The 21,280-nt window shown below is 40.5% G+C and overlaps 3 protein-coding genes across 3 annotated transcripts in view; 1 reads left to right on the top strand and 2 right to left on the bottom strand.

Annotated features, from left to right (window-relative positions):
- Positions 1–725, bottom strand: part of ssh1a (slingshot protein phosphatase 1a) — a 33,106-nt gene extending 32,381 nt beyond the window's left edge. Inside the window, 1 exon segment of the mRNA XM_034091645.2 lies at positions 543–725. Within this exon segment, the coding sequence (XP_033947536.1) occupies positions 543–623 (81 nt within the window). The 5' untranslated portion in view covers positions 624–725.
- Positions 726–2,188: 1,463 nt separating this feature from the next.
- Positions 2,189–12,167, top strand: LOC117452809 (D-amino-acid oxidase-like). Its single transcript, XM_034091580.2, has 11 exons — positions 2,189–2,530; positions 6,809–7,004; positions 7,092–7,206; positions 7,564–7,640; positions 7,872–7,937; positions 8,617–8,671; positions 8,862–8,966; positions 9,065–9,147; positions 11,154–11,271; positions 11,463–11,561; positions 11,656–12,167. The coding sequence occupies exons 2-11, from the start codon at positions 6,811–6,813 to the stop codon at positions 11,779–11,781; spliced, it is 1,038 nt and encodes a 345-aa protein (XP_033947471.1). The 5' UTR covers positions 2,189–2,530; positions 6,809–6,810; the 3' UTR covers positions 11,782–12,167.
- Positions 12,168–12,256: 89 nt separating this feature from the next.
- Positions 12,257–20,805, bottom strand: svopa (SV2 related protein a). The gene is made up of 16 exons (XM_034091579.2): positions 20,679–20,805; positions 19,393–19,550; positions 18,789–18,874; positions 18,599–18,697; positions 18,023–18,094; positions 17,734–17,858; positions 17,580–17,643; positions 16,518–16,643; positions 16,294–16,422; positions 16,141–16,214; positions 15,909–15,985; positions 15,036–15,140; positions 14,349–14,460; positions 14,184–14,265; positions 13,952–14,041; positions 12,257–13,873 (listed from the first exon to the last, which is right to left on the bottom strand). Exons 1-16 carry the CDS (start codon positions 20,711–20,713, stop codon positions 13,616–13,618), a joined length of 1,692 nt encoding a protein of 563 aa, XP_033947470.1. The 5' UTR covers positions 20,714–20,805; the 3' UTR covers positions 12,257–13,615.
- Between the last annotated feature and the right edge of the window lie 475 nt (positions 20,806–21,280).

Below are 21,280 nucleotides of genomic sequence, written 5' to 3'. Positions count from 1 at the left end.
AAAGAGAATACAGTTGAATCAAGCCACCATACTTTTACAGACAAATCTGAGATTTAATATTAGTAAATGGACATACATTTAGCAGTATTGAGACTGCAGTGACCACGTATAGTTCTGCTAATGGTGTGCCATACAGACGGTTGGATATAGCTATATTAATGTTGAGGAAAATAGGTTATTTCAATGTCAACCAGACATCAAATCCAGCTAACGTTAGCTTAAATCATTCATAAGGCACTTGACAAACTCGCCTAGTTTAAAAAAAAAATAACGCTACATTTAACAGGTGTAGGGATATTTTTTTAAGTAATGTTATTGCATTTAACAATGAGAACATCTACCCGCCGTATTGGCATAAATGGTGGCCAGCAGCTTCTGAGTATCATTAACGAAGACGTTTGCTTGCTAGCCACAGACCTAGCATCATGATACCTAACGGTGCTAATTTAGCCCCAATCAGCGGGCCCCTTCTCCGGCATCATCCCGCTCATCCTCCGCCAGTCCGCCTCCCCACGGTTCTGTTCACCCGGGATCAGACTCACCTCCCCCGCGGTGGTGGTCGCTGTGCTGGCGGTGGATGCGGCGCTGGGGGTCGGGGACCGCTGCAGAGTAACCAACGCCATGGCTGGAAGATGAGGAAGCACCGGCCGGCCGCTGGGCCTGGAGAGCTGCTAGCTGCGGAGCTAACGATACATCCAGCTGATGGAGGAGAGGAACTATCCTGCAGGCAGGGCTGTCTGTGCAGGAAGTGCTGCCTTCAAGGCCCCGGCCATCCTTATGGCACTGTGCACTGTATAGTATCAACACAACAAAAGTTATATGAAGTTCATTTGTATACCCAAGGTTATTCAAAGTGCTCCATATAAGGCTTACAATGCTATAAGACAAGGTATTAGAGACACACATGTAAGTAGTATTTCAAAAAATAAAGCAATATTATTAATACAACAATCATTATTATTATTATAGACTTTATTTTCTATCCCACATTGATCCCACCCATACAAAAGATGCAGCAAAAAGTGATTTACAATAAGGGTAAACAGTTATAACAGACATTTAAAAAAAGGATGGAATGCAAAATGTATGGAAAGATGCAAATGTAACACTCTTGTTTCACTCTAGGCTTGTAAACACATACATAATAAGATGAGGGGTATGTTTTTTACTTGTCTGACTAAGCAATATAATATGCATGAAAAACCATGGGAAATGCATGCCCTCCACTTGTTACTCAATAGTTACAATTTACAACTAAGGCATTCAAATAGTTTGAAACTTAATAATTAATATAATCCCTAACTCCGAGAACTCCCACATAGAAACGGAGAGGAAACAATGTCTTAATATGTGCATGTCCAAGGATTTATATTGTAAGGAAGAACTTAAACATCATGGTTCGATAGTTGAACTTTAAAGCAAACAGATATTGTTCTAAACTGTATTAAAGTAAACAGGTATTATCTTGAACTGTATTGAAGTGAACATGTATTATTTGGGACTGTTTTAAAGTAATCCTATATATATAAACCTTCTTACATACACTTTCTCAGACACCCTGACACACACACACACACACACACACACACACACACACACACACACACACACACACACACACACACACACACACACACACACACACACACACACACACACACACACACACACACACAATACACTCCCTGACCAAGATATCAACACACACACACATACACTTTCCCAGACACCCTGACACACACACACACACACACACACACACACACACACACACACACACACACACACACACACACACACACACACACACACACACACACACACACACACACACACACACACACACAATACACTCCCTGGCCAAGATATCAACACACACACACACACACACACACACACACACACACACATACACTTCCTCTTACCAAACACACACACATGTCCACATGTCCACAAGGTTCTTTTTGGGGCCAATATAATCTCAAATACTAATATATCTGTGTACAATGTTTGATTGTTTGAGAAAGAATAGTTTGTGTGAAACCTTCCCTGGGAAATTAAAGGAGTGAAGTCCGGTGGAAGATAAGCAGTGACTCTTTGCCCCAAAAATTTCCATATATACTGTTGTTTATTCATGCACGGCGCCCCCTGTTGCTGACTGGCCGGTCCCGATACCTGTATCGCACGGCAGTGGAGCGGGGAGCCCGGAGTGCTCTGTTACAGGGCACTCTGTATTTTCGTATTGTGTATTTTTACCATTAAAATCAGATTATTGTTATAACTTTTATGCCGGTGTTTTGAACTCCTTTTCTTATTAATCTGACCAGGCTCATCTAACGGACAGCGCGGAGCAGAGCTGGGCTTTAAGCCACCACAACTGTGTTTGCTCCTACAACTTCGAACCACAGACACATGTCTCCGCCCCTTTGCCATATGTGACAGCTGCAGGCTTGACTAGAGGGTGAGAGTTGAGGTTGTGAGAGTTGGGAAATACTTCAACAACTCCTGCAGTGAGAAAACAAATCTGAAGGTAAATCAACACTTTTCGGAAATCATATAAATGCAGTTGTTGTTGAATCGTGTATAATGTCTGTTCTGTTATGCAGCCAGTCTTCCGTTTTCCACCTCAGCGATGCTGCGTCGCTAAACTAAGATGTATTTATCCGACATGCTGCCTGCTATGTTGTTACATAATATACTACTCTCCTATTATTATCTGTTAAAGTTTAACTCAGAGTTAGCGCAGGATTCAACCAACCCTGTTGTAGTCTGATAGTTGTCTAATGGGTTTGCAAAGTGGGTAATGTGTATTATGTTGATTTGATCAAGTCTAACTTCTAATTTGGTAAACTCAATAGATCTATAATCCTACTAGCCTCCTACCAGATATCTATACATATTTTAAATAATGCATTGTTTAATGATATAGAAATACAACAATTGTATATCCATTGAAAACCAGTCTAGTGTGTTAAAGATATATGATTGTCTTCCAAGAAGATTACATTGCATTTAGCTGACGCTTTTATCCAAAGCGACGTACAATAAGTGCGTTCGACCAACAAAATACAAACTTGAAGAAAACAGAATCATATAAGTACATCAGGTTTCATAGAGCAAAAACATTTCAAGTGCTACTCAACTGGCTTTAGATAAGCCAGTCCTTTATTAGTATATAAGTGCTTTGTTAATAGTTCTATCGCTCGAAGTGGAGTCGAAAGAGATGAGTTTTCAGTCTGCGCCGGAAGGTGTGTAAGCTATCTGCTGTCCTGATGTCAATGGGGAGCTCATTCCACCATTTTGGAGCCAGGATAGCAAACCCACGTGTTTTTGCTGATGGGAACTTGGGTCCCTTTCGCAGCGAGGGTGCAGCGAGCCGTTTGGTTGATGCAGAGCGGAGTGCACGTGCTGGGGTGTACGGTTTAACCATGTCCTGGATGTAGGAAGGGCCAGATCCATTCGCAGCATGGTACGCAAGTACCATTGTCTTGAAGTGGATTCTAGCAGTTACCGGAAGCCAATGAAGGGAGCGGAGGAGCGGCGTGGTGTGGGAGAATTTAGGAAGGTTGAAGACCAGACGAGCCGCTGCATTCTGGATGAGCTGCAGAGGTCGGATGGCACATGCAGGTAGACCAGCCAGGAGGGAGTTCAATCAATGTTTATTTATATAGCCCAATATCACAAATGTTACATTTGTCTCAGTGGTCTTCACAGTGTGTACAGAATATCAGTATGACAATACGACACCCTCTGTCCTTAGACCCTCACATCGTACAAGGAAAAACTTCCAAAGAAAACCCAGTTTAAAGGGAAAAATGGGAGAAACCTCAGGGAGAGCAACAGAGGAGGGATCCCTCTCCCAGGACGGACAGACGTGCAATAGATGCCGTGTGTAAATTGAAAAGATAATACATTTGCAACATAGGTAGTCCAAATGTTTGGAAATGCATGTGTGTATAATAGGAAGATGAATCCACGAGGATATCCATCCAGGACCTATGATCCAGGACCACAGCCACGACTCAAGATCCAGCGCTCGCGATCCAGGACACAGGACCGCAGGATCATCCATGACTCCGGATCCCAGCGTATATAGACACCAAAAAGAAAGACATTTGGGGAAGCTGGGTTAATCGGAACATGAGTGTACACGGGTATAGACAGAGAGAAGGAAGAAGTAAGATGTCCCCCGACAAACTAAGCCTATATCAGCAAAACTAGGGGCTGAATCTAATCAGCCCTAACTATAAGCTTTATCAAAAAGGAAGGTCTTAAGCGCACTCTTAAAAACGGATAGGGTGTCTGCCGCCCGAACACAAACTGGAAGCTGATTCCACAAATGTGGAGCTTGATAAGAAAAGGCTCTGGCTCCCATTGTACTTTTAAAGATTCTAGGAACAACCAACAACCCTGCATTCTTGGAACGCAATGCCCTAGTAGGACAGTAGGGTATAATGAGTTCTTTAAGGTAAGATGGCGCCTGCCCATTAAGGGCTTTGTAGGCGAGAAGAAGAATTTTAAATTCTATCCTGTGTTCTATAGGGAGCCAGTGTAAGGCAGCCAGAACAGGAGTAATGTGGTCCCTTTTCCTAACTCTGGTTAGTACACGAGCCGCAGCATTTTGAATCAGCTGAAGCGACTTGATTGACTTCTTGGTACTCCCTGATAATAAAGAGTTACAATAATCCAGCCTAGAAGTAACAAATGCATGGACTAGTTTCTCTGCATCGTTTTGAGGCAAGATATGCCTGATTTTTGCAATGTTACGTAGATGGAAGTAGGCGGTCCTTGAAATTGATTTTATGTGGGCGTTAAAGGATAAATCCTGATCAAATATAACACCAAGATTCCTTACAGTCTCACTGGAGGCCAAATTAATGCCATCCATAGTTAGTATGTCTTTAGATAATTTGTTTCGTAGATTCTTCGGGCCAAGTACAATAACTTCAGTTTTGGTCGTGTTTAACATCAAAAAGTTTAAGGTCATCCACGTTTTTAAGTCCTTAAGGCAGTCTTGAATTTTATTTAGATGATTAATTTCATCAGGCTTGATTGATAAATATAGTTGAGTATCATCCGCATAACAATGAAAGTTTACAGAATGATTCCTTATAATATTGCCTAACGGAAGCATATATAATGTGAACAAAATAGGTCCGAGCACTGAGCCCTGTGGCACTCCATGGCTAACTTTGGTTTGCGTGGAAGATTCATCGTTAACACGTACAAACTGAGAGCGTTCAGATAGATAGGACCTAAACCAGCCTAAAGCAGTTCCCTGTATGCCAACTAAGTGCTCTAGTCTTTGCAATAGGATATCATGGTCGATAGTATCAAATGCAGCACTAAGATCGAGCAAAACAAGAATAGAGACAAGTCCCTTGTCTGAGGCTATTAGAATATCATTTGTGACTTTAACCAGAGCTGTCTCTGTGCTATGATGTGTTCTAAAGCCAGACTGAAAATCTTCAAATAAATCATTGTTTTTTAAGTAATCACACAACTGTTTTGCGACCGCTTTCTCAAGAATTTTTGAGAGGAACGGAAGATTAGAAATAGGTCTATAGTTGGCTAAAACCTCTGGATCGAGGTTGTGCTTTTTAAGAAGCGGTTTTATCACTGCTACTTTGAATGATTGTGGAACATAGAGTTGCAGTAGTCTAGGCGTGAGATGACGAGAGCCTGGACCAGAACCTGCGTCACTTTCTGGGTCAGCTGGGGACGTATCCTCCTGATGTTGTAAAGCGTGTATCTGCAGCAGCGGGTTGTAGCAGCGATGTTTGCAGTGAAGGACAGGTTGTTATCTAGGATCACACCCAGATTCCTTGCAGTCTGAGTCGGGGAAACAACAGAGGTGCCGATGTTGATTGTTAGGTCAAGAGTGGGACAATCTTTTCCCGGAAGGAAAAGCAGTTCAGTCTTGTCAAGGTTGAGCTTGAGGTGATGAGCAGACATCCACTGAGAGATGTCAGCTAGACAAGCAGAGATGCGTGCGACGACCTGGGTCTCTGAGCGGGGAAAGGACAGAATTAATTGGGTGTCGTCAGCGTAGCAGTGGTATGAAAAACCATGCGGGCTAATGACCGATCTGAGCGAGTTTGTGTACAGAGAGAAGAGGAGGGGACCGAGAACAGAGCCCTGCGGGACCCCTGTAGTTAATTGACAAGGGTCGGACTCCGACCCTCTCCAAGTAACCCTGTAGGTGCGGTCTTTGAGGTATAAGGTGATGAGGGAAAGTGCAGAGCCTGAAACTCCAAGTTCTTGGAGAGTGCGAAGGAGGATCTGATGATTCACCGTGTCAAATGCAGCAGACAGGTCCAAAAGGATGATGACAGAGGAGAGGGAGGCTGCTTTAGCAGTGTGCAGTTCTTCAGTGACAGCAATGAGGGCAGTTTCTGTGGAGTGACCTGTCTTGAAACCAGACTGGTGCGGATCCAGAAGGTTGTTCTGATGGAGATAACAGGAGAGTTGTTTAAAGACAGCGCGTTCAAGTGTTTTAGACATGAACGGGAGGAGAGAGACAGGCCTATAGTTTATAACATCAGACGGGTTGAGAGTGGGTTTCTTTAGGAGAGGGTTTACTCTTGCCTCCTTGAGACTGGAAAGTGACCAGAAGTTAGAGAAGTGTTGATGAAATGGGTGAGAAACGGTAGAATATCAAGAGCGATAGTCTGAAGGAGGTTTGAAGGGATAGGGTCCAGAGGACAGGTGGTAGATGTTGATGAAGATGTTGTCTTGTTTACATAAAGGAGGCCTTAGTGTGTGAGTAAGCTTCAGAGGTAACATTTTGTGTCTGATGTTCATCCAGACATGCGGGTGGCAGTGATTGGAGCTGGAGTCATCGGCCTGTCAGCGGCACAGAGCATCTATGAGCAGTTTCACTCCATCGTCAGTCCACTGAGCATCGAGGTGTATGCAGACTATTTCACTCCTCTGACCACGAGCGATGGAGCTGCTGGCTTGTGGCAGCCCTACCTGTACGATAAAGGCAATGTCCAGGAAACGTAAGTGTATTAACTCTCGTTTGATTCTCCATTGTATCTGCAGAAAATGGCCAATATTGTATACATACACTTTTTCCTCACATTTAGAAAATGGAATAAGGAAACATTTGACTACTTGCTGAGCTGTCTCAGATCGCCAGACTCCATTCAAATGGGTGTATTCCTTCAATCTGGCTACAACCTCTGCACTGAACCAGCCCCAGTGAGTAGTGCTTTGTTCTTTTAAAAAGCCTGTCAATCTGTCCTCAAAGATAAGATTTTACAACCAAGAGCAAAGGCAGTTGGATATATAGTTCAAATGTAACCTCATATAACTAGTTCATAAATGAATCACATGCCAGTGCTATAGCTACCATAAACACAGTAATTAGTATTCAGCCTCACTAACAGTAGAGCTTTGTTCAGCTGCTCTGCTTTTGTTTTCCACAAATAACAGAGAGGCCTCACCATGGGTCAAACTTAAACTCAGAGACAGGGCTAGATTGGGAGTTTGTATTGTGACAAAATGTAACACAGCCAGAACACAAGTGATGTGATCTGTACTGCTTTCTGATTGCAGGATCCCTCATTTAAAGATATCGTCCTAGGCTTCAGACAGCTCACAGAGCGAGAACTGCAGATGTTCCCCGGATACAAGTAGGTTTTGTTGCTGAAACAGACATAACAAGCAAAACACTGAAAGAACATAAAGCAGAGACGCAAAGAGATAGTTAGTTTGTTCCTTGCTATTACATGCAACTTAAATAGTTCATATTCCCAGGCGCATCATTGATGATCTATTTGCTTCGATCTTATATAACAATATATTGCATGGTTCCCTATGAAAGAAAAGCATATTTTTTACTATGTCTCTTCTAACATGTGCAGTCATGGGTGGTTCAACACTGCTGTCATGCTGGAAGGTAAAACATACTTACCTTGGCTGATGGATTGGTGAGTGATTTGTTTTTAATCTCTAGAAATAAGTTATTTTCCTTGTTGTATCAGTATTGTATTTGAACAGAACTTTACTTAAAGTCTTGAGTTGAAGTCAGTAAAGCACTTGCTTACAACTACATTTCTTACGTAATCAAAAAGAAGAAGAGAAGCGTCTTATAGCTTGTTACATATGTTATATTATGTTTAGTTTGTAACATCCCCCCATGGCTGAATCTAATCTTATCTACTCTTAAATGTTCAACACATGGTCTCAGTTTAGCTGTTCTGTCCTTTTCTTGGATTATTGTTTTCTAAATTCTGTGTTAATCATTTGTAGTGGTTAATTGTATATACTAAACAACAAATAATTACACAATGCAAAATAAAAAGTAGTGATCTGTCAGTGATCACTAACTAAAGGCAGATTCTATTATGCAGTGTGCTGGCTGGGAAATAAGGAAAGTGTACACAGCTGCTGAGTTTCAATGACATGGTCATTAAAAAAATATTTAAGACCTGACACTGAATTGTGCTCAACACACATTTACTTTTATACTGTGTAATGAATTGTAAATGAGTAATATCATTATCCAGGATAGCTGGTTCTAATCTTGATTATTTTCAGTTGATCAGGAGTCCAAAAGTATTTTCTTTCAGCTGTTCTTAATTAACATCTAGTTTCTGTTATTCTTAGGTTGCAAAAAAGGGGAGTGACATTTTACCAAAGAAAAATAGAGTCCTTTAAGGAGGTTAGTGGAAGCTTTCAATATTAATGATACATACATTTTCTGTTTGATTTTCTGTTTCATGTATAGTACTTTGTTATACTGAGTCTGTAATATTGTAACAGCCCGAATATTGTTTCACTTCTTACAGAAATACTGTGAGTATGTTAACACTTCTCTTTTTCATGCTTTATGCTCTGTTCTTTTCATTAAGCTGGCAGAGTCTGGGGCAGACGTGATAATAAACTGCAGTGGGATGAGATCAGGAGATCTCCAGCCGGACCCTGAGCTCAAACCCGGGCGGGGGCAGATCGTGAAGGTGAGGCCCGACGGGTTCAAATGTCTGTCTCTATAACCAGCTATAAAAGCAACATTGAAGTTGTGGTTGAACCTTGATATAATATCTTTGTTTTTCAGGTCGAAGCGCCGTGGCTGAAGCATTGGATTCTCACCCACAATTTAAAAAAAGGAATCTACAATTCACCATACATCATTCCAGGGTGACACAAAACACTCATTAGCACTGAACTGTATAGGAACAAGCCTCTCCACACTGAAAAAAAGGGGAAAGGGGTTGTTCAATTTGCAAATATGCATTTAATATATGAAACATAATTTATTCATGTTTCTCGTCGAAACATGAATCAATCATGTAGAACTATGTTAATCTTGAGGGGTGTACGTTCTATAAGTCTCAATCATGTTAAGAGATAAGAAAAAAGTTATGTTTGTCTCTAACTCCGCCCACTGAGCACATACGTCAAGCTTGCTCTGCAGCCGATTACTCAGCTTCTAATTATTATTTACAAATATTTTATTCACAAATTAATATGGTCGGACTCAAACCCGTACTTTAATAGTTTCGTAATTGAACCTGAACAATATGGCACTTTAATTGACAAGATGTAAAGCAGAAACAAATTACAAAATATATTTATTTTTAAAAATGTGAAGCTTTTTCTTTTTTAAACAAAGGAGGGGGGGGGGGGGGGTTCTACAATTTTTTTTCTTCCCGCATCGGAGGAGTAAGCTGGTTCTGTCCCGAGAACATCTCTACCAGGTAAAAGTTCATTAAAGTTATTTAATGTCATCAAATGTTCGTCATAGTTACAGGTTATCACAAGACGCATTGTTTGCAAAAAGCAGAGTTCACATTTGCCGTTACAACGAGCAACGTAAATACAGCTGTCAATTTGTAAACATTGTCATTCACTGGTGTTAGCTAAAGCCATGAAAATCATAAGGTGAGTTTATATTGATTGACTTGTGTTTAGCGTGTTTTTTTATACTGTGAGTATTTGTAGAGCGTAAGTCCGCCAGTTGCTTGATTTACAATAATTAAAACTATGAACCTTGCCCAAAGTTATGCACATTAAACCGAGCTCAGTGGGGAGGGGGGAGTCATAGATGATGGATGAGTTTGCGGCATGTTTACATCTATACGTCTTGTTTTAAATGATTGTTTCATGTCTGCTGTCAGGCGGTGTAGAACTTTATCAATCAATCAATCAATGTTTATTTATATAGCCCAATATCACAAATGTTACATTTGTCTCAGTGGTCTTCACAGTGTGTACAGAATATCAGTATGACAATACGACCCTTTACTGCGTCGGTCCGGCTCTGCATGTCTACTCTTGTGCCGACTTTTAAGTGCGCTGATGCAGGTTGTAGGCCTACCTTACGTTAAGCGACCAGCTTTACCCATTTAAGGTGTTGATTGTTAAAGATACAATATTGTCTGTGGGACCGCAGTGTTTCCCCTAAAAAATGTGTTTATGTCTCTGCTGTGATCTGCTCTGTGTTCATGTAAATACCGTAAATACACACAGATCAAAACAGAGACACAATATTGTGTGTGGGTGTGTCCCGGAAAGCGACACTTGATACTGGAAAGTGGAGGATATTAATGATTGTGTTACATTTTAGCAGCGGTGCACATACCATGAATATGGGGACATGCCGGACAGATCTATTAGAACATGAAATAAATAATCTTATGTACCCCTTGAGCACTAGGTAGATTAAACAGAAAACTATAGCATGTAGTTTAAACAAAACATTCATGTGGCTCTGTACAGAAATATACTAAATATAGTATATTAAAAGCCTAAAATGAACACAAAAAGTCATGTTGGTTAAACATAGGGTAAATGAATATAACTAATATTAAAGGAAATGTTCACATTAACATAACAATTTCATGTTTCTTTGACATAACATAGTTGTGTGTCTTTAACATAATGGAATAGTTTTGAGTACACATGTTTTTAATGTGTGCAACCGGTTTCCATATTAAAATCATGTTAATCCAACAGCCTTTTTTTTCCAGTGCATTAGTGTTTGAGTGATAGTAATGTGGAACTACAGTTTCATACAGAAAATGCATGCAGCAGGCAAACGTTTGCAGGGCTTATCCTGTGTTGTGTACTTGCTGTTTTAATCAGATCATAAAAGATTACAGTGTTTTTGTATATTAAAGACAGTTGCATCTCTGTGTCCGCAGGAGTCGACTCGTGACAGTCGGTGGGATTCTCCAGTTAGGGAACTGGAGTGAAAAGAACAATTCTACGGACCATAAGTACATCTGGGAAAGCGCTTGTCAGCTCGAGCCAAGTCTCAAGGTAAGGTGATGTCAAAATGTTGTTTGTCTAAAGCCCATAAAAAGGCTTTCTGTGTCAACTGTAATAAATGATTAACAGTAAGTCTTCAGTAGTGGTAAAGTATTTAACATTTGATATATTTAGAACACTTGATAGTGACAATGGACAATTCGTTTTTTGAGATTATGTGTTGTTGTTGTTACTTACCTCAGCATGCCAGGATAGTGCAGGACTGGGCCGGCCTCAGGCCTGTTCGCAGCAAAGTCCGATTGGAGAGGGAGACCATACAGTCCGGTGCAGCTGCAATAGAGGTAAACAGCTCAGTTGTATTTTGAAAAGTTTTACATTACTTTTAATATTAATTTTTGTTCATCCAACTTCTAAAATATCGTGCCTCTCTTTCAGGTGATACACAACTACGGACATGGTGGTTTTGGACTCACCATTCACCGGGGCTGCGCCCAAGAGGCAGCGCGGCTCTTCGGTCAGATTGTGGAACAAAAAGGGAAAGGTCCAAAAGCTCGCTTGTAAATGTCTGTGCAGGTGCACCGTGCTTGATTCATTGATTCATTGATTGATTGAGGTGCACTTCCAATTTTAATGTCAGTTCCTTGTGCCTCATAATCCAAAAACTGTTATTTTCTATAACCAGCATTTTAGCAAACAGATTTTCAATTTCCATACCTTTGGGGTACTTACATGACATAAATACAACTCATTTGTGTAACTTGTATGTAACTCTAAAGAGTAGACACCAATTAAATGATTCACATCTAATCATAGATAAATCCATAGGATATGTTCATTTAAAGAAGTATATTGTGTAAAAATAAATTCTATGTTCTCATTAAATGTAATGTAGAAAAATGTCTAACTGATAAAATCACTTTTTATTAATAAATAACAACATGAATACACTGCTCTTTTTGAAAGATTATTTACTATAGTATCATACACATTTACATCCAGTGCATCGACAAGAATCTGTGCACACAGACATTTAATACAGCACTATATCTCCAACAGGTAAAGAGTCAGCTGGCCGGGCCTGTACTAGTTCCTGCAACCTTTTTTTACACAAATCTTTGCACAGTGTGTCACTCTGACAAGTCAGTCTCCACATCACCTTTGTTACAAACAAAAGCAAAGACAACAACTAAAACAGGTATTGATACATTATTTACAGAAAGACAGAATGTAACATCCTGTTAATACATACATACATACATACATACATACACACATACATACATGCATGCATACATACATACATACATACATACATACATACATACATACATGTGTAGGTCTATGTGTGCAAAGCCTCGAGTAGAGCAAGAGACGCTGCATGTATAGATCAGGACACCATATATTCATGTTCATGGCATTTTTTTGATTGAGCGATGAAAATACTTTTTAGATTTACTTCAACATTAACTTACAATTGTCTTCAGATGCAGGCCAGGATCTGTGGACTTGTTCCAGTTGTGTTATATTTATGAAATATCGTTCACTGTATGATGTAAATATGCTATGGTGAAGGCTTTGGCAGATTTATTAGGTTGTTGATTCTAATATGGCCTCATAATGACACTTGTTTCTTCAGCTAACAACAAACATCATCCATGTTAAAATGTGAAATAATACTGACGCAAAATAAAGAACATATTTAGCACAAGGTTTAACACAGTGACTTACTGTGTGTCCTTTCACTGCCTTTACACAATTTATTTTTGAATTAAGGTTCCCCAGACCTTATCGTATTGTCTGTTGACTTAATGATGTAGGAGTGTACCACACTTCAGTAATGTACATTTTATAAAGCTTGTGTTTTTTAACAGACAATTTTGTTCACAATATGTTGGTCTCTTTTATCTATGCACCTGTGCCTGGTATGCTAAAATAAGGTTAAGAGAAGGTCTCTCAAACTCAAATAGATATTCTTCAAGGCTCTTTCAAAAGAAGATGGTTGATGGAAGCTATCACTTTTTTTTCCTTTATTCACCTGAATTAGAAAACCAATACTTTATGTAAAGTATTTGAATTCTCTCTTGAATTGTTCACATGTTGTCCACCTTTTATTTTTCTCAATCTTGCCCTGGTGTAGGTCATTTGTTCCATCCAGTAGCCCCTTGTGCGGTTATTCAGTGGCAACATTGAGACAGCAATGGTAAGTGAAGACTATATAATAAAACATATTTCCTTGTGCTGCCTGGCCCTTTGAAGCCACCGTAGTGCCTAAACTGAAGAGTCATAACATGGGACTGGAGATGGACACCGAAAGCTGCTTGAGCTTTTTGGCCTCTCCTCGCCTCTTTTCCTGACTGTGCTTGCCTCTCCCAGTTGTGCTCCAGCAAACAAGTCCTCATCCTTGGGAGCCTGAGCTTGAAGGAGGGTGTTCCCCTGAGCTTTGGGAGGGGGCCCGGCCGACCATATCCCGGCCCACCATCTCCTGGTCCACCATCTCCTGGCCCACCATCTCCTGGCCCCACTCGCGGTGAGTGGACTCCTGTAAGCCGCGGCCTGTGGTCTCTATTGGCAGTGCACAGGAGGCGATGGCGGCGAGCAGGCAGCAGCAGCAGTACACGGACAGAGCCAGGTGCACTGAAGACTCCAACATTACCTGAAGGATGAAGCCCAGGGACATGAGCAACTTTCATGTGTTGTGATGTGTTTAAATAAGTTCAGAAAATACTGGTACCTGTGCAACAAAAGGTGTAATGAGGGCACCGACTCTGGCCATCCCACTGCTCATTCCCAGACCTAAAGCCCTGGTCGCTGTTGGGTACACCTGCAGAGTTTCAGAAAAGACTAATTAGGCTGCCCTGATGCTCCATCGACCCCGTTATTGATTTGATCTGAGCTCCATTAGTAAATGTTTTCATTTTGCACAATGCAAGCTAAAGAAACTGCACTCTGGTGAGATATCTTACCTCTGGAGTGTACACATACGCAGCTTGAAATCCTCCTGCGATGAAAGCTCTGGCGATGAATATCAAAACTGTCATGGATGTTCTGCAACACAGGAACCAGTAATGCTGAATACATGGTGGATCCACAATGTTTTCGTTTAACATTCTCCTCAGTATCTCGCTTACCTTCCAACACAGCCATAGAGTGGAATGATGCACATAGAGAAGACGAAGAAACACAACGCCATGGTCTTCCTCCTTCCTAATCGATCGATAGCCCACAGTGTCACTAGAAGTCCTGTGGGACATTGCAAGATGTCAGGTGTGAAAAATATAATATGCTGTGCAGTAATTACAGCGATTATGCTGTTACCCATTACTATGACATGTTGAAATGTCATTGCAGGAGTAACAGAGGAGAAACTTAAAATGTTATTGAGTGCTCCTTTTGATCTAGATAAGTCAGTAGTTTTGTCAGGGAGCTTCCAGGGCCTCTGGCAAACCTACATTATTAACACCTTGCAAAAGTGTCCTCTTTAAAATAAGCTCTATTAACATTATTTTGATATGATCATTTACTAAGTCCCTGAAATCCCCTGAAGTCATTTAGTTACAGGTGTAATAACTACATTAAAATGATGATCTTTATAATAGCAAGATGTCATGTAACTATAGGTGCAGCAACTACATCATTTACTAGATAATCATCCAGTATACATACAATACACTGTATAGTTATTTGTGTAGATGATATTTATGATTATTTAATAGATTTAAATCCAAAACATGCCACCATGATTAACAACAAATATTTTGACAATATAGAAATGATAATGAACTTTGTGAAGACACGAATAATAAACTGATGTTTACCTGGGAATTCAGATAAGGTCGTCCACAGCAGGTCTTTGTAGTCGTCAGAGTTCAGATATTTACACTCCAAGTTGCATCCGAGCTCCCTCTTGTTACGTTTGGTCACTAGGTGGAGGTAAACAACAGAAAATAATATAGTACACCCCCAGCACTGTCTCAATCTGTGACTTTTCAAAAAGAACATACTGTATGTGTAGACTTTCACTATGGCAGACATTTTGGAATATTAGTAAAGCACCATTGTAACTACTAAAATCAACAATGGTTCTGTTCCATTTCGTGTCAGCCATCTTTAATGTTATCCGTTACACCTGAGCCAACAATAAAAAAACATAATATTAGAGAAACATAGTTAATGAAACGCACTAAAGTCAAATGAATAATAAAGAATGAATTAATAATGATAATAATAATAATAATAATTTACAATTCATATATAATTAAAGAGTTTAAATTATTTTTGTATCATATTGTTGTAAATATTACATTCTTTCTCATTACATTGTTTATTACATTTTCACAAATTATTTTAGAAATATTTATATAATTATCTACTTGTTTATGCCAGACATGAAGTATTGTTTAATTTATGTTAATACAAACGTATACATTTATCTCCTGGGGGAAGATGTTCAACACAAGTCACTGAATTGCTAAGTCTCTATGATCAAGGTAGCAAATTAAAATATATGTGTGTGTTCTTGTGTGTGTGTGTGTGTGTGTGTGTGTGTGTGTGTGTGTGTGTGTGTGTGTGTGTGTGTGTGTGTGTGTGTGTGTGTGTGTGTGTGTGTGTGTGTGTGTGTGTGTGTGTGTGTGTGTGTGTGTGTGTGTGTGTGTGTGTGTGTGAGAGCGTGTGTTGAAGCAATGACTCACTTCCGCATACACCTCCCTCCTGAAACAGCTCTGTAGTGAGCAGCACCAGCCCGTAGTAAGAAAAGGCATTCGCAAACCTAAGGAGACAGAGCCACAGGATGAAGGTGGTTTATATGTCACACTAATATATCTGTGCAATTGGAGAACATTAAGGTTTCGCAGAGGAAGAAAGGAAAGAAAATCTTTGAGTAATGACTTATGAGTGGGTGGCATCTTCATTCACTCTATTTACCAAATGAACCACAGCAGAATTGTGGTCCAGCGAAAGTGTGGTGAAAAAAGGTCTTGAATCTTTCCACGTTCCTCCTAATTAAAAGAACAGAATATAATAGTAAGCATACATGAATATTGTCCAGATAAATGTTCTGCAGAAACCAGCTTTCACCTGTCTTGCAGCGATGAGTTTCCCCAGGGGCATCGGTACTCCGTTCTCGGCAGCGATGCGCTTCAATGTGGACAGAGCTTTTTCATGATTCCCCGTCAACATGTCGTATCGAGCACTCTCAGGTAGCCACTGATCACACAACACCGATAAGCAGACATGTCAGTTAATAAGGCTCTAGCTTGTTCATTGCAGAATGTCTCAGGACAAGATAACAGCATACTCACACAACACAAGATGGAAAAGAGGAAGAGAGGAAGGGTCGAAAGTCCGAGCAGCCAACGCCAGCCCAGAGTGGGCATCACCAGGATGGCTAAGAGCACCTCAAACACAGTGCCCAGGGCCCAAAATATCTGCAAGGCACAGTCAGAATGATATAAAACCCCTCCAGTGCTGTGAAGTAATGGTTGAACATTTTGTCCTTTATGTACCATTAACATATGGCTAGTCGGATGATGGATAGATAGATACATAGATACAGATAGATACATAGATAGATAGATCCATATAGCTACATAGACTGGATTCCTTAACAGACAGTTGCTTAATTGGGAGCCAGAGCCTTTTCTTATCAAGCTCCACATTTGTGGAATCGGCTTCCAGTTTGTGTTCGGGCGGCAGACACCCTATCCGTTTTTAAGAGTGCGCTTAAGACCTTCCTTTTTGATAAAGCTTATAGTTAGGGCTGATTAGATTCAGCCCCTAGTTTTGCTGATATAGGCTTAGTTTGTCGGGGACATCTTACTTCTTCCTTCTCTCTGTCTGTACCTGTGTACTCTCATGTTCCGATTAACCCAGCTTCCCCAAATGTCTTTCTTTTGGTGTCTATATACGCTGGGATCCGGAGTCATGGATGATCCTGCGGTCCTGTGTCCTGGATCTTGAGTCGTGGCTGTGGTCCTGGATCATAAGTCCTGGATGGATATCCATCATCTTTCTATTATACACATGCATTTCCAAACATTTGGACTACCTATGTTGCAAATGTATTATCTTTTCGATTTACACACGGCATCTATTGCACGTCTGTCCGTCCTGGGAGAGGGATCCCTCCTCTGTTTCTCTCCCTGAGGTTTCTCCCATTTTTCCCTTTAAACTGTGGGTTTTCTCTGGAAGTTTTTCCTTGTACGATGTGAGGGTCTAAGGACAGAGGGTGTCGTATTGTCATACTGATATTCTGTACACACTGTGAAGACCACTGAGACAAATGTAACATTTGTGATATTGGGCTATATAAATAAACATTGATTGATTGATTAATTAAGTTTAGTCCTCAATAGTCCTCTTACCTCAATCAGCAAGATGCATGTGGCTCTGGACCTCATTGGCAGAAACTCAGCATACAGTGTCACCCTTATAAGGAGGGAGATTTCCCAGTCAACCTAAACTCACATCATTTATAATTCAGCGATATGTTTAGGGAGATGTATGAGGGTTACTAACGACTGTGGGGCTCCTCCGATGCCAAAGCCCACGAGTGCACGGAGGACGAGGATCCAGCCATAGACCGGTGCAAATGCACTCAGTACGCCATAGAACATGGTCCACAGCACACTCAGCGTCAGACCCTGTGAGTGCATACAATCAAAACATAACAAGCTGCTGAATAGATTCGGCAGTCAGTGTGTATGATCACTCTCTTTGATTCAGAGAACCCAAATGATAAACTTCCTATGAACTAAATGAAGTTTGTCTCACAGGAATCTCCGTCAAAGATGCAATGAGAACTTACCGTTTTTCTGCCGTATTTGTCAGATATGTTTCCCCAAAGAGAGGAGCTGAGCATCATCCCAATAAACACTGCCTGCATCAGGGTGAAAGAGGATAAGGTTAATGGGACTGCGGTTTCATAAACGTGCATTGACTATAATTCCACTACACATAGTTGATATAATGCACATCCTGTCGGGCAGTACTGTAGCTTTTGATGTTCTGGTGTGAGCAACAACAAGTCATTTCATGTGTTTCTTGCTCGATTATCTTATGAAAGTTGTATAATACATCTCAATTGATGAGGTGATTTCAAAATGTGCACCATTAAAGGATTATTTATGCAATACCCTTAGTAAAAATCTACTGTAACTTCCCTGTTCGCTCAATGTAATACTTAGAAAAGTGAATATGCTTTTGATGGTCATTCAAATCATAATTGTGCATGTCATCTAATGACATCACACTTCCTACTTTTTCACAAGGTTGTCACTGTTCAATACAAGCACTTAAGCAATCCCTAAGCACTTAGCCAATAACTATCAGGACACTCATAGCATCGCAAGCAAGAGCACTTTACAAACATTAGAGCCATTACCGATGTAAGAAGTGCCACCTGGAGGCTGGACAGCTTCCATTCACAGTGGAGCTGAGGGGCTAAGATGCAGAGGATCATCATCTCCATGGCATCGGCCATCTGAGCAAACAGCAGACAACACATGACACATAAGATGTATTAACATACACACACAGCAAGTGACCGTGTATGTTCAAAGAGCGGCTCTTACCCAGGCCAGACCAGTGAGGATGGAGAGCTTCCATTGAAAGGTCCCAAAGCCGATGGCCTCTACGGCATCCTCCACCATGAATGTGTCTGGAGGAATGGAGAAGTATTTAAAGCGGTATTCAAGAAATCAGCATAAACGTTTTCCTGTGTAAGAACCTGAAGCTGTACACCTGAGTGTGAGCGCATTGGACGATGATATGTAATAATGTGGTATCTTGGAAACATCGTTAGGTCTGTGACATCACACGATGGTGTTCATGTAACATTGGAAACAGATCTGAAAAGTAATTTCTTGTCTTAAATCACGTTCCTTTGGGAAGGTGAGTGTGAGTTTGTACAGGCAAGAAAAAGGACATCTGATCCGACCGACATCCTCCATCCAGACTTCCAGCTCTTACCTTATGGTAGGAAATGTATGGTTCCTACAAGAAGGCTAAACCTATACAAACAGTCATTCCTACCCATTTCCATTCAGCTTTTCAACAAACAATTGTAATGTATAGTTTAAATGTCGGCCATGGGGTTTGTGCAAAAGGGCGTCAGTGTCAGTATGTTGCTGTGTATGTATGTGCAAACTTGTATCGTATATTGAAGTCATACTGTACCATCAGTCGGATTGGCAAACTCCCGAGGAACCGGAGCTCCGTCTGTAAGAGCCACAGACTCCAGATCAATCTGCTCGGCGATCCTGATAACCTGTTCTCTGTTCTCTCCATCATCCTCTGAGCGTATGCTCTCACCTGTACGACGGAAGCGGACAACACTACAAAAAGAAAGTAAAAGCGTAGGATATTTAACATCTCTACAATACAGTATGCCTGATCAGGGGAGTTTCAGAAGTCGAGTGCCAGGGCAAAGCTGAGTGCAGATGAGGCTGTTGCCTAGGTGATATGAGGTTTTTCTGGCTGTGATTTTGTGAATGGGTGGTAATACCATCCTATTGGGGAACCATGGCAGGCCAACTGAGAGCTCTGTGCACTTTTCTGCTCAGCACTGAGATGTGCATGCTGTTTACAGCTATAATCTTCTTCAGCATGCAGATAATGATGGTACATTAAGGATGAAACACTATACTAGAACTGTGATAGTGGCAGTGAGGTCCTAATCACTGTAATTACATGACATAGACTACTGGAAATGCGGAGTCACTGATGCAGATGAGTTTGTGAGATGTCCAGAAATGTGTGTCTTGTACTGTAAAACACTATACTTTTCATTTTCAAGTTCTTTATGATGAAATACAAGTGATATCCAACTCCCTGGAAATATATATTTTCTTTCTTTTGTTGTGCGTATTCCAAATCCATAATTGTAACTGTTTGATTAACAAACAAGTACATTAAACAATTCGTATTTTAATTATGTTGTGTTATTTTTGTGGAAAGACATCGTTATTTGCACCTGACGTTAAGACTGCACGTCTAGTGAAATGTCCCTCATGACGGCCAGCCTTTAGCTAAATGTAAAAGGCTCCAGCAGAGAAATAAATGGCATAAGGCACTGAGTCATGACAGTAAACACAATTACTTAATTAATTAAGTTCACAGCAAAAACTCAGCTTAGAAATCACAGAAAAACTGCTTAGTATTAATAAACAAAAACAAAATAGTCTTCTTAAGCGAAATGCGAAACAAACTGCTAGCTGCATGTGAACATGTTAAGTTGTTTTAATTTATTTGTTATGAATTTGTATTACAACTGCACAAATACTGTAAATGAATGACTGCTGCTTTTAAGGAATGTGAGGCTATTTGTGGTCCAGAGAGCTAATCAGACGACGGGAGGCTGTCAGAGGGCGACGCGTCCGCTAAACATGCTGTCACGGTGGGAAATGGAGTGAATAAAAAACAAACAAAGGCACCAATGTTTTTCAGATGGAAGTATTACTCACGGCAGCTGTCTCAGTTGGAACAGATCATCGTCCATTTTGATGTTTACTGGCTGACGGGCTCATCGCCGTTTACATTATCACGACGAGCTGCGAATGATTTCAGCACCGAGGAGAGCTACCTGCTCCGCGAGCCCGCCTCAGCCAATGGGAGGCCGCCTTGCGCGACTCACCGCGAGACACAGGAAGGGGGGAGTGGATAGGATGATGAGCCCAGGGGGATCTGACACTTTCTTATGTATTTATTCAAGAACATATATTAACATCATATATTTTTTATATAAAGAAGTACACATCAGGGGTAGACGTATAAAGTAGCGTCATACAAAAAATACATAAAGTAAATAAATAAAAAGCCATAATAAAATGTGCCTAAAATGTCAGAATCAGAATCACATTTTTTGCCAGTTCACAAATACAAGGACTTTGCTTTGGTTTTTGGTGGTGCAAATATAAACGACATAAGAAAATACGGTTTAAAAGGTCAAAAATATAACGATTATAACAAGTAAATATATTTAAAAAAAACACCGTAACATTACAAATGAATAAAGACAAATATTTACACCAAATTTAAATCTAAAAAATAATCTAAAAACACAAAT

Source organism: Pseudochaenichthys georgianus, chromosome 9 (genome assembly GCF_902827115.2).
Source record: "Pseudochaenichthys georgianus chromosome 9, fPseGeo1.2, whole genome shotgun sequence".
Taxonomy (NCBI): domain Eukaryota; kingdom Metazoa; phylum Chordata; class Actinopteri; order Perciformes; family Channichthyidae; genus Pseudochaenichthys; species Pseudochaenichthys georgianus.
This window is presented reverse-complemented; position numbering and strand designations above follow the sequence as displayed.